The 12,522-nt window shown below is 43.7% G+C and overlaps 1 protein-coding gene across 2 annotated transcripts in view; it reads left to right on the forward strand.

Annotated features, from left to right (window-relative positions):
- SCAPER (S-phase cyclin A associated protein in the ER) overlaps window positions 1-12,522 on the forward strand; it is a 422,169-nt gene that overhangs the window by 112,726 nt on the left and 296,921 nt on the right. For both annotated transcript variants that reach the window (XM_082252843.1, XM_082252842.1), the window contains exon 15: window positions 4,135-4,287. In XM_082252843.1, coding sequence (XP_082108969.1) covers window positions 4,135-4,287 — 153 coding nt within the window. The remainder of the gene's footprint in view (window positions 1-4,134; window positions 4,288-12,522) is intronic.

The raw sequence follows: 12,522 nt of genomic DNA on the forward strand, positions 1-12,522 counted from the left end.
TTGACTCCGCCTCATTATCTGATACAGGCAATAGCCTGCTCTTAACTTACTCTGGGTCTGGTAAAAATAATGGGCGGCACAGTGGTGTAGTGATTAGCACTTACACCTAGCAGCAAGAGGGTCGCTGGTTCAAATCCCAACCACGACACTAACTGCCTGGAGTTTGCATGTTCTCCCTGTGCCTGCGTGGGTTTCCTCTGGGTACTCCAGTTTCCTCCCACACTCCAAAGACATGCTGGTAGGTTAATTGGATCCTGTATAAAAATTGGCCCTACTATGTATGTATGAATGTGAGTTAGGGACCTTAGATTGTAAGCTCCTTGAGGGCAGGGACTGGTGGGAATGTACAATGTATATGTAAATTGACAGCGCTATATAAGAACCTGAAATAAATAAATAAATAAATTTGTCTTTTGAAATTGTATGCACATTCAATCTGTGCGAATAGGGGGCAAAATCAAATGTTACTAATCTATGCTCTCTCCAGGTTGAATGTTATTCATTCTTACAGGATAGCACTTATCTGGAAAATACTGTATTATAGCCACTGCACGCAGCTGATGATCATAGGAAAAAAATACGTATTTACTATGAGCATCAGCTTCACCTAATGGCAATAATGCTGTATTTACTTGATTCTCTCTAATCTGTGTGAATGAAAAACATTCAATCTGGAGAGAAAATAGCATAATAACTTTGCTTTTTGTTTCTACTCCCATTGAGCAAATGTACGTGCAGTTTCGGAGGACAAATAGCTCTGCCATTTTTTTTATAAGTACCTCTGAAATATATTTTGCATATTTCAGTAAATTTTAACTTTGTGTCTTCATGTAGCATAATTTTAACATAAAATTATAGCCTCCAATTTTAAATATGTGCTGCAGCATAGAATTATACATGCATATGCACTTACAGTTTTCTCTTAGTCCCCCTGCAAAAGAGGCATGGCAGTCAGCATGGTCACTGCTGTTTTACAAGCCTGGCCACACTTAGTCCTACCCATTGCATTGGTGAATTCTAATATCAGCGTGGTTATTATTGACCCTGCTGTATGACAGCCAGTCAATAACTAGTCTGCCCCATGCAAAATGCAGTAAACATCAAAGGCTAGGGAAACCTTTTGTTGCTTGACCATTTAATTGATTGACTAGCGATAATATGACAGCTGTGAGCACATCTGAACCAGTCAGTCCACACATGATCACATGATCCAAATAAACCAATAAGAAGACATACAGACAATTTGCTTATTATCCGACCCCCTGCAACTCATCAGTGGTACTGGCTGCCTTGCTGGCTGGTAAGGTAACCTACCTCACCTCAGAACACACCAACCACTGGTAAAGTACTCCCTGCATCTAAATAAATAATATTCTTTTGGGGGGTCATGCGTCTCATATTGAAAATGGTGGTCATGCCCCATTATCTGAAAAACACCTGGAAAAAAAGTGAAGTATATTGATCGTTTTTTTTTTTAAATGCCAGAGGTGTTCCGATGGGGAAAGGAAAATTCACACCTTTTCAGTAATGTAATGGTGTAATGTTGCCTGGGTTGTTGGGACTGCTTGCCCCAAAGAAATATGTCTAAACTGAGATAATTCACAGTAATATAGCTTTTATATGCAGCTCCTTGCTGCATGCAAGTTGCCACTTCATTTAAAAAAGTCAACCAGTTGACAGTTGGTAATTTTACTCTAGGAGATTACTGGACAGCATATCAGAATTTTGTTGGAAAATGCTACTTATTTCACTTTAATATTCTAAAAATCTCTTGAACCCTTCTGCTTATTTTTTCCTACTTGTTATTAAAACATTTTTTACATAAATAATGAGCATGGTCAGATTTAGGCCCTGGTTCACATCAGTGTGGCCTTGAAATTGCGCTAAATCAGCGTGATTTCAAAACCGCAGATCAGTGCGACTTGCACCTCCAATTTCATTGTGGCTTATGGCCTTGTTCAACAGAAGTCTATAAAAGTTGCAATGAAATTGAAAAAAGTAGGGCAAGAACCTTTTTTAAAGTCGCTGTGAGATGAGTAGTGGATCTCTAGGCTTGGGGTCCCTGGTGATGCCAGATACTTTATTGTCCTTCATTTTTCATTAGCCAAGGTCTTATGAATAGTGCTTCAGGACAATAGGGGATCCCAATATCACACCACTGAGTTTCTGTGCCATTTTACTGGTGTCACATCTGAATTAGACAAATGATAGTCAGAATGGAAGGTGTGGGAGTACATTCAGTAAGTGTTTAAATGGTTAAAGGGAACCATAAACCATTTCACTTACAATAAAAAGAACTTTGCTCGTTTAAAGTAGAACTCAGTGGTGTGATATTGGGATCCCCTATGGTCCTGAAGCACTATTCAAGCAGTAAATATATTGTATGTTTATCGCTTTATATAGCCAATGATTTCTGTTAGTAGGGATGGTCACTTTGCTACTCACTGGTTTTGCTTTAATGCTGCTTAGGTCAGCTTAGGCTCAATGGGTAAAGGCGATGATACTTGAAGTAATTGTAAAGTCTCGTTTTTTTTTTTTTAAATAACAAACATTTTATGCTTACCTGCCTGTGCAGTTGGTTTTTTTCTTCTCGGGTACCTTTTCGCTGCTTCTAGCCCCTCCCTCCTGTTGAGTGACCCCTCAGCAAACAGCTTGCTATGGGGGCACCCAACCCAAGCTGCAGCTCCGTGTATCCATTCAGATACAGAGCTGTGGTTTGGCCCCGCCCCTCTCTTTCTTGATTGGCTAACTGACTTTGACAGTAGCGGGAGCCAATGGCACCACTGCTGTGTCCCTCGGCTGTCCAGGAGAGAGAGTCCTTGACAGCCGAAGGACTTGTGAACATCGTTGGACAGAGATGGGCTCAGGTAAGTATTAGGGGTGCTGGGGAGGCTGCTGCACACAAAAGGCTTTTTATCCTAATGCATGGAATGCATTTACAAAAACATTTTGCTTTTACAACTTTTTTAATCACTTTCTATTGAAATGGTCGGAGACAGAGAAATGACATAGGAAGTTGAAGCTGAACTCATTGACCATACCGATAATTTGCTTAAAGCGGTATCGAAGTCAAAAATAGAAAAACTTTTGACAGGCAGGGTTTTTGTTACAGACCCTAGTGGTCTCTTCTGTCATAAATACCTCTCCCAACAGCAATGTAAGCATAGCTGCACATGTGCAGCTCAAACAACATTTATGGCACTCACTCTGTGCTGTGATGAAGTGACTTCAGCGTGCAAGCATTGGAATGGCGTTGTCACGGTGCGACCATTTGAATGGCCAGAGAGAGTGAATCCGGAAGGAAGACAGGGCAAAAGCGGAAGTGCCTTTTACCAGCTGGAACTGACAAAGCAGGGCAGAAGGGCTGGTTTGATAGGTACATCTGCCATAATGTACTAATATGCAGTGCATACTAGCACAGTATGGTATAAACCTCCTAAAAAAAAAAAAAAAAGCTTTCTAACAATAAAATTCAAGTGAAAAAAAAGCAAAGTTTAATAGCACTTTAAGGTGCAGTGTATATACAAAACATCTTTGCTGAAAATAATATCCGTTAGATGCAGTATAAAAAAACGACTGGGCAAAACGTCTTAGCAGCTTGTCAGTATACAACTAGCCAGCCATAATGTAAAAGCACTCTTTTAAAAAAGGTGTGCTGTTAAGTTTTTATAGGCATACATTTGTTGAGTTCCTAAATTTTTTTTTTTTACAAAAAAAATTGTTTATCTTAATTGTACAGTAGAGGACACAAGAAGGCCATGGGTTGTATGCCTCTACCTGCAGGTGATTGGATTGGACACTGGCAAAGCTTTGCCTGGAATGCTCCCTGTAGGATCAATAAAACCCCGCCTACTCAGTGAGACCAAAAGCATTCTTTAATTTAGGTAGTTATGCTGTTAAATTTGTTGAGTTCTTAATTTTTTTTCAGCAAAATTGCTTTTTATGGAGCATTGATAGTCTTTGGTATTTGCGATTAGGGTTATGGTGGTCCCTAGACCAATTGTGTATTTCTTTCACTTGTATGTACTAGTTTGTTGTATTCTTACTGCTTCCTATAGTGTAAATATCATTGTAATATTCCAATGTAAGATAAGCTTGGTGGGTTACAGTTGTTATTGTCATGTTTCTGTACAGCATGATGAGAGTGTACGAAGACACCTGGAACAGATTGAACAGCGGAAAGAGAAGGCAGCAGAGCTGAGCAGTGGCAGACATGCAAACACAGACTATGCTCCTAAACTCACCCCTTATGAGCGAAAAAAGCAGTGCACCCTCTGTAGTGTAATGGTGAGTGATAACCAGATTACTCTATAACAAATCTTGTGTCTTTTTTTATTACAGGACTTTTTTCTGGCACTTGCTTGCAGAACTGTTTGTTTTTCTACCTTGGCTTCTACCATTTTATTTTCAGAGATGTTTTTAAAAGATATATAGAAGTTAAAAAGTTAGCTTGATGTACGAGGGTTCTTTTATCTCTTAATAAGAAAATGTGCAAAAACTTTTTGAAGACCCCTTGTAAATAACGTTAATGTGTGTTATTTAAGTATAATTTGTAATTCTATATGTACACATGGCTGCCAAACTTGCTTGTTGCATACTAGGGCTCAGCTTTTTGTTCTCAGTCATCATCTCACACTGGTTGTATTGCATTGCACTTTTTCTGTATTGTCCATTTGAGGACACAGGATCCAGTTAGTACCATGTGTTATACACCTACAAAATGAAGTCATGCAGGTCCATGCTCCCCGACCAATTCAGATGCTGAAGTACATGTGGAGGTTCTCCTCTCTGTGGCTGCTAGTGCATGCTCCATGCTGCTCTTCTTACCTGCACACTGAAAATTCTTATCTGCCACCTACAGGACCCTTAGCCCTGATTGTGCAATCAGATAACGTATGTGGTGAGGTTTTGGAATCTAGGAGGACTTAAAGTGGAACTTTACCCATAACAACTTGATTAAATAATAATGTTCTTTTTCAAGGAACATACATTCCACATTAAAGTGGAACTTTATTCAGAAAATTAAGTCCTGCTAGATCACTTTAGTTTGGCCCCTTTTGCAGGTATAGCTATTTAAAACTTTAAAAATAAACGCCTATGCGGTTTTAAATCCAGTAATACTGTCTCACCCTGCTCTGCACATGCTCAGTTGCTCTCCATTTTTAGGCACTGCCGAGTTTGTAGAGGCAGATCTGTTGAGTCTATCACCCCCAGTCACACCGGTAGCGACATTGAAATTGTGCTACTTCATTTGATCCCACCAATGTTTACTTGAAGTAGCACAATTTTAAAGTAGTATTTCAGTTTAGGAACTACTTTCAGAACCAGTGCGACTTGCACCAATTTGACCGCTTCCAATGCGGACAGTAGGTTGCAAATTGTCATGTGATTTGAAACTGTCAAATCGTATGACAAGTCACACAGGTGTTATCAAGGGCTTTAAACAGAATTAAACCCTTCTATCCTTTTATAGCTAAGGAAGCTGCTTCTGTTTGATCTACAACTTCCATGGTGCTGCACATGTGATCAGTTATGACACCAGCCATTTGATGGTTTGACAGTTTATTCATGGGAAATGTATGTTTCTTGCTAAATAACATTATATTTTATCAAGTTGTTATAAAGTTCCACTTTATTAATTATGCTACTAAAATTAGTGTGTGTTGTAAATTGCCTCCAGCATTGCGCCTGTTTCTTCTTGCTGGAGGCTGCCATTTTTCTGAAGCCCAGAGCCCCTGAACAGCAGTAAATCTTAAAGCAGAACTAAATCCATCGATTTAACGGTTTAAAAAAAAAAGTTACATTTCTGGAATACCAGGATTACTAACTGTCACATTTTCTTGTGTCCTCCACCAAACTGTGAAACCATCAAATGGCCGGTGTCGCAACTGATCACATGTGCAGCGCAATGGCAGTTGCAAATCAAACAGAAGCAGCGTCCTTTGGAGTAAAGGATAGGAGGGCTTAATTCTGCTTTAAGGCTGTCAGCAGATCAGCCTCTACAAATTCTGCAATGCCTAAAAATAGAGAGAAACTCACCATGTGCAGAGCAGGGTGAGACAGTGTATAACTGGATTTTAACCATTTCACACCCGGTGTATTGCAAAAAGATGCCGGCGGAAACCTCTCATCCTTTCGGGTGGACGTCATATGAAGTCCTCCTGGTTTCACCAGTGCGGCGATCGGGGGTTAGGCATGTCCCTTGGACACAGCCCATCCCACGATCAGGGTAAAGAACCAATGAAAATGACTCTTTACCATGTGATCAGCTGTGTCCAATCACAGCCGGTCACATGTGATCTCTTCATGAATGCCCCTTGTGTGCGGGGATCAGGGGTGAGGCGGGTCCCTCTGACACAGCTCATCTCCGTTCAGGGTAAAGAGTCAATGAAATTGGCTCTTTACCACATGGCCGGCTGTGTCCAATCACAGCCAGTCGCAAATATCAACAAACCACGGTAAGCTGTTACTGGGTTCTCCTCACACACCGATCCAGTGTAAGAAGGAGATTGCAGTAACAATGAGTTACCAAATACAGTGTAAAGCACAGTCCCCAGATTGCCCCAGTAATAAAGAGTACCTGTCTGTGAGCCCATAAGAGTACTGTATTTTCTGGCATATAAGACTACTTTTGAACCTCAAAAAAATCCCCCAAAAATGGGAGGTCGTCTTATATGCCGAGTATAATATCTCCAAGGTAACCTAAGTATAAGTATTACCGGTAGATCATGTAATAGGGGGGGTCGTCTTATACGCCCAGTCGTCTTATACGCCGGAAAATACGGTACCTAAATACCTTTCTGCAGCCCATCAGTGTACCTGAGTACCTGTCTCCAGCCCATTTGAGTACCTGTCATTTTCCAAAAACTTGGGGAAAAAAAAATGACATGTTCAAAAGACTCATTATGCTGGGGTGTTTGCTTTCCAAAATTGGGTCATTTTGTGCATAATTCCACTGTCCTGGTGATCCAGAGCCTTCAAAAATGTGAACGGTAGTTAGGAAATTAGATATGTAATTTATGTCTCTAGAACCCCTGACGGTGATCCCTGCATGTTGGGATCTGTATGTGGCCAGTAGAAATGGGCTCGGGCGTGTTCGGGATCCCACCTGCCCGATCACGCCAGGAAGCCAGCACTGCACACGGCTAATTGCAGGCAGTGAGACATTTCCTGATCTGTGCAGCTGTGGATTGGGAAATGTCTCACTGCCTGTGATTACCGTGTGCAGTGTCGGCTTCCTGGTGGGATCAGTTGGGTGGGATCCCAAACACGCCTGAGCCCATTCCTAGTGGCCAGACTGTGAAAAAGTCACACACACGTGGTATCGCCATACACAGGACGAGTAGGAGACTGTATTTTGGGGTGTAATTGCAAGTATGCCTATACCGTGTGTGAGAAATGACTTGTTAATATGACAATTTTGTGTAAAAAAAAAAAAAAAAATTCTTAATTTTCTCAAGAATTGTAGGAAAAAATTACAACTTTAAAAAACTCACCATGCCTCTTACTAAATACCTTGGCCTCGTTACTTTCCAAAAAGGGGTCATTCGGGGGATATTTGTACTGTCCTGACATTTCAGGGCCTCAAGAAATGAGATAAGCCGTCGGTACATGAGGTGTAATCAATTTCCATAGCTTGTAGACTCTATAACTCACACTAAATAAAATCCACTAATTTGGGGTATTTTTTACCAAAGGTATGTAGCAGTATACATTTTGGCCTAAATTTATGAACAAAAATTACTTATTTACAAACTTTTTTTTTTTTAAATTTTTGCTTTTTTTTTCACTTATTTAGCAAAAGATAAAAAACCCAGTGGTGATTAAATACCACCAAAGGAGCGCCAGCTTAAACCTATGCAAATATAAACATGTAAATATCATGTCAAAACAATATACAAAACATCCATCATAAATAAAGTATAGTCTATAAAACATATACAAGTCCATGATTAAATGGCAAAATGCAAATAATGACCTTCCTGCCTCCGTTCTATCCCGTCTAACATGGCGGTCTCTCCCAAACAGGAGGTGGTAGTCAGATTTCTTGATGAGGTGGTCTGCAACACCCCTACCCTAGATGAAACACATGCAGATTGCGCTAGATTGGTTGCTAGCCTGATGTTATTTATAATTGCTTATTGATGTCACCAAGGCAGGACAAAGTGGCAAAGTTTCCCTCTTCCAAGTAAGGCTTACTCCATTTGGCCAATGGGCACTTTCTGAGCTTTTTGTAATCAAATCGTTTTGTCAGGTCTTTAAGGCTATCACCTTTTGCTGATGCCAGCTTTGACTTTTTTTTTTTTTTTTTGCATATGCCTAGTGTCCATTCCCCTTCTAGATGGCGCTATAAAACCCATAGTATTGGGTGGATCCTGTATCCCTCAAAGGACTTTGTGAAAGAGATTTTATGGTAAATACAACAGTGCAGGACACAGGCTGGATATTCAAAGACCCTGCGTTACAGGCTGCTACCTACAAGTGTTTGGACACTGGAAGAGCTTTAGTTTGGACCCCCCTGGGCATGCCCCTATAACCCTACCTTACTCTGTGAGGCCTCTGTTTTTTTCTAGTATCTTAAAGTCATGGACCTCTTCTGCTGTATGGAGATGTTTTTCTACTCTTAAAGCGGTATTAAACCCAAAACCAATATATTGCATCTTACCCATCCTTCGATGTGATGGCTGCATTAGTTTTCTTTTTTAGGCTTTTTGCTTTCTGTATTCATTTGATGGTGTGGCCAGTAACACACCTCCTGTATTAGAGTGCCTCCGCTCTGGATGAAGGCGCACAGGAGCACAGCAGTCAGAAGCATTTCTAATATAGGAGGAGGGGAGTGTTAGATGTACTAGCTGATTTAGATACACTAGCAAATAAAGCCAAACTTCAGCTGACACTTCAGTTACACAAGCAGTTACAGCAACAGTTATGTTTTTTTTTCTTTTGAGATAAAGGTTTTACATGAATAAATAAAAGCTGGTCATTGTAAGCGCCCCTGTCAGTGGTAAATGGTTTGGTTTAACTCTCTTAACTTCTACATTTGCAGGAAAGCTTTTTCTGTTGAAAAACTACAGACTTACTGGCTATATAACTAGGTGAAAATAAAAGAGAGTCTAAAAAAGAAAACAAATGCAGCCATCACATTTAAGAATTAGTAAGCTGCAATATAATAATTGTTTGCCTTTGGGTTTAATATCACTTTAAAGTATAACTAAAGGCAAATCTTTATTTCTCTTATGTCCTCTGACAGTCGCCGCCCACTCATACAGTCTTCACCAATGGGTATTGACTTCCTCTCCGCAGGAGTAGCTAGGCATAAGACTTGTTAAAAACAAAAGCATTTAACATAGACACACCCATGGGGGCTGTCCCACTGGTCAATACCCCCCTGCAGTAAGCCATCCCACTTCAGTATGTCTTCTGCCTAGCGTTAGGAGTAGATAGGCTTCCCTGTGCTGGGGCTACAGTCTCAGCCTTCTAATCTTTTCTTATGATTTTTTTTTTTTGCAAAAATGTCATTTTTTCTTTGCTTTACTAGCTGTTTATTTTGTCAGCTTTAGTTTAGTCGGATCTTCAGGCGAAGACTGATTTTGTGGAGCTGGGAATCGGACTGGCCACCCTGGCTCTCCAGGGCAGAGGGTCAGATGGATCCCCAGCCCGCCATCGAGCGTTCAGCTATGTGTTCGCCCTGGTACTAAGGACGACCCATCCCTGTTCGCAGCAGGGATGCAGCCTGTGAGGTGGCTACCTCACTGGACGCATCTGCGGTTCAATGCAGTGTCCTGCGTTTTGGCTGACGGCATTCCCTGTCATCTGAGGACAGAGGCTTTCCGTTTAATAGAGGCACCCCACGCCATCCGGTACAGGTAAGTACTTTCTGTGTGGGGCCTCTGTTTGGGGTGGCAGTCCTGTGTGCTGTGTGTCCCCTCATGTCTGTGCGTTTGTGGGGCTCCCTGATGCGATCCCTGTGGGGGTCTTTTTTATTGCACTGCTGGCGCTGTGTGGGTTTGGGGGCCCCTCTCCTGTGTCACTTCGGTGTTTGGAGGTGCAGACTTTGTGTGCGGCGGCTGCTGCGGGTAAAAAACGTGCGGTCCGCCATTTTAGGTGTGGGCAGTATGTCTGGCTTCACTATGGGCTTTTTTAACAGCTTGCTATGTAGTGGTTTTGGCGCCATCCGGCGCCATCTTGTGTGTGGCAGAACGATCGTTCCGATCACGTCGGCGGTCATCTTGCCAAAGTCTCCTATTACTTCCTATGGGCAGCCACTTTCCCTTAGCCTGCAGCATATAGTTCAGCCTCTGGCGACCTCACTTCCTTTTCCTCTGGAGCAGCGATCGGTGTGGTAACACTCTGTGGGGCTCTGCAGAGTGTCCTTTCCATTTTAGCTCTGTTTTAACCCTTCTGGCTCAGTTTTGTCCCTGTAGGGGGTCTGTGTACACAGTATATATAGCGGTGGGCTGCATGGTCCGCAGCGCTCTTATAGGGCCAGTACCTTTTACATTGTGTTTTCTGCAATGGAATCTCAGGACAGCAAATTCCCCCCAGCCTTGGTGGGGGACCCCAGTTCGGCTGAACCCCCCGTTCTACCAAATTTGGCCGCTGTGGTGGCGACTTTAGTGTCCAAATGGAGGTGCTGATGGCTGAACGTGCTGCTAGAAAAAGGCCTAGGATATCTTTCTCTTCTGATTCATATGGTGATATGGCTGCTGTGGGGGGCGTGCCCTTTTCAGGGTCTCGCTCTTCTCAGGATCCGCTGGGGTCTGAGGGGGAGGCGGAGGTGGAGGGGGTAGATGATTCTCCCTCGGGGTCGCCTGAAGAAAGCGCAGCTATGGATGCGTTGATTTCTTCTGTTAAAGAAACACTACATCTGGAGGATGAGCCCAATCCTCCGGGCATTGTGTCCTCCTTTGGTACACATAGGTCCCGCAAGTTGGCGCAGGTTTTTCCCTGCCCCGCTGAGTTTCATCACACAGTGAATGAACAATGGCGCAGTTTGAAACGCCCCTTCACGGTGCCTAAACGGTTTCAACTGCTCTACCCCTTTGCGCCTTCTACGGATTCGCGCTGGTGTGTGGCTCCCCAGGTGGATCACACTGTGGCCGTACTAAACAAGGCTACTTTGGTTCCCGCTGAGGATACCCCGATGTTCCGGGATCCTACGGACAGGAGGTTGGAGTCTCTTGCCCGCCATGCCTACATGGTGGCGGGTTCCATGCTCAAACCTATTTTCGCTTCTGTCATGGTGGCTCAGGCGGTGGCGGATTGGACCAAGGTGCTTAGACGCACTCTCGCTTCTGATTCGGCCCCCCCTGCCACGCTGTACATGGTGGACCAAATTCATCAAGGGGTCATGTATTTGTGCAATGCGGCCTTGAATGAGGCCCCTTTGGCTGCACGCCTGTCTAGTGTCGCGATGCTTAACCGTCGACTGATCTGGTTGAAAAGCTGGTCGGCTGACCAGACGTCACGGAGGCTGATTTTCCTTATGCAGGGTCTCGCCTTTTTGGCGAGGCCTTGGATACTTTGGTGAAAGGAGTCACTGGGGGCAAGAGCACTCTGCTGCCCCAGAATCCGAAGAACAAGCCTTTTCGCGGTAAGCGGGGTCCCGCCTTTAGACCCAATCAAGGGTCCTTTCGTGCCTTCAAGACACAAAACAAGGACAAAACCTTCAAGGGCCAAGGTGGCCAGAAAAAGCCCTGGACGGGCAAGCAAAAAGGCGGCTCCATCCGCCTCTGCCTGAAGGGACGCCCTCACCCATTTCAGGGGTGGGGGGACGTTTGCGCTTTTTCCTCCAACCTTGGCTGCTCCGAATTCCGGAAAGGTGGGTTCAGGAAATCATTCGATCAGAATACAAGATCGAATTCCTTTCGCGGCCGGCGGACAGATTCCTTCCCTCAAATCTTCTTTTGATCCCAGGGCGGTTAAGGGACCTGCATCAAGCGGTGCAGGACCTTCTTGCCCAGGGGGTGATTGTCCCGGGGCCTCATCGGGACAGGTTTCGGGGGTCTTTTACTCGAATCTGTTCACTGTGCCCAGAAAGGAGGGCAAAGTACGTCCGATCCTGGACTTGAAAGCTCTGAACCGCTTTGTGCGTGTTTGAAAATTTCGCATGGAATCAGCCATAGCGGAGGACCACTATCAGTTCGTAGCGTTACCTTTTCGGTCTCGCTTCGGCTCCAAGGGTCTTTACTTAAGTGTTGGCGTCTGTTCTTGGCCTGTTGCGGGCACAGGGCTTTGCGGTCTTGGGATATCTGGACGATCTCCTGTTAAGATCGAGTGCCAGTCAGAGCTTGTTGCGCGATCTGTCGACTACGGTACGGACGCTCCAGGAGTTCGGTTGAACCATCAACGTTCAGAAGTCGACTTTGTCTCCTTCGGTTCGTCTTCCCTATTTGGGAATGATTCTGGACTCTGCTCAAGCGAAGGTGTTTCTGCCAGAAAACAAGCTCCGGACCTTACAGAACGAGATCAGGTCCCTCAGGGACAACGACTCCTCATCACTCAGGACCTGTATGCGGGCCC

Source organism: Pelophylax lessonae (assembly GCF_965119305.1).
Source record: "Pelophylax lessonae genome assembly, chromosome: 4".
In the NCBI taxonomy this organism is placed as follows: domain Eukaryota; kingdom Metazoa; phylum Chordata; class Amphibia; order Anura; family Ranidae; genus Pelophylax; species Pelophylax lessonae.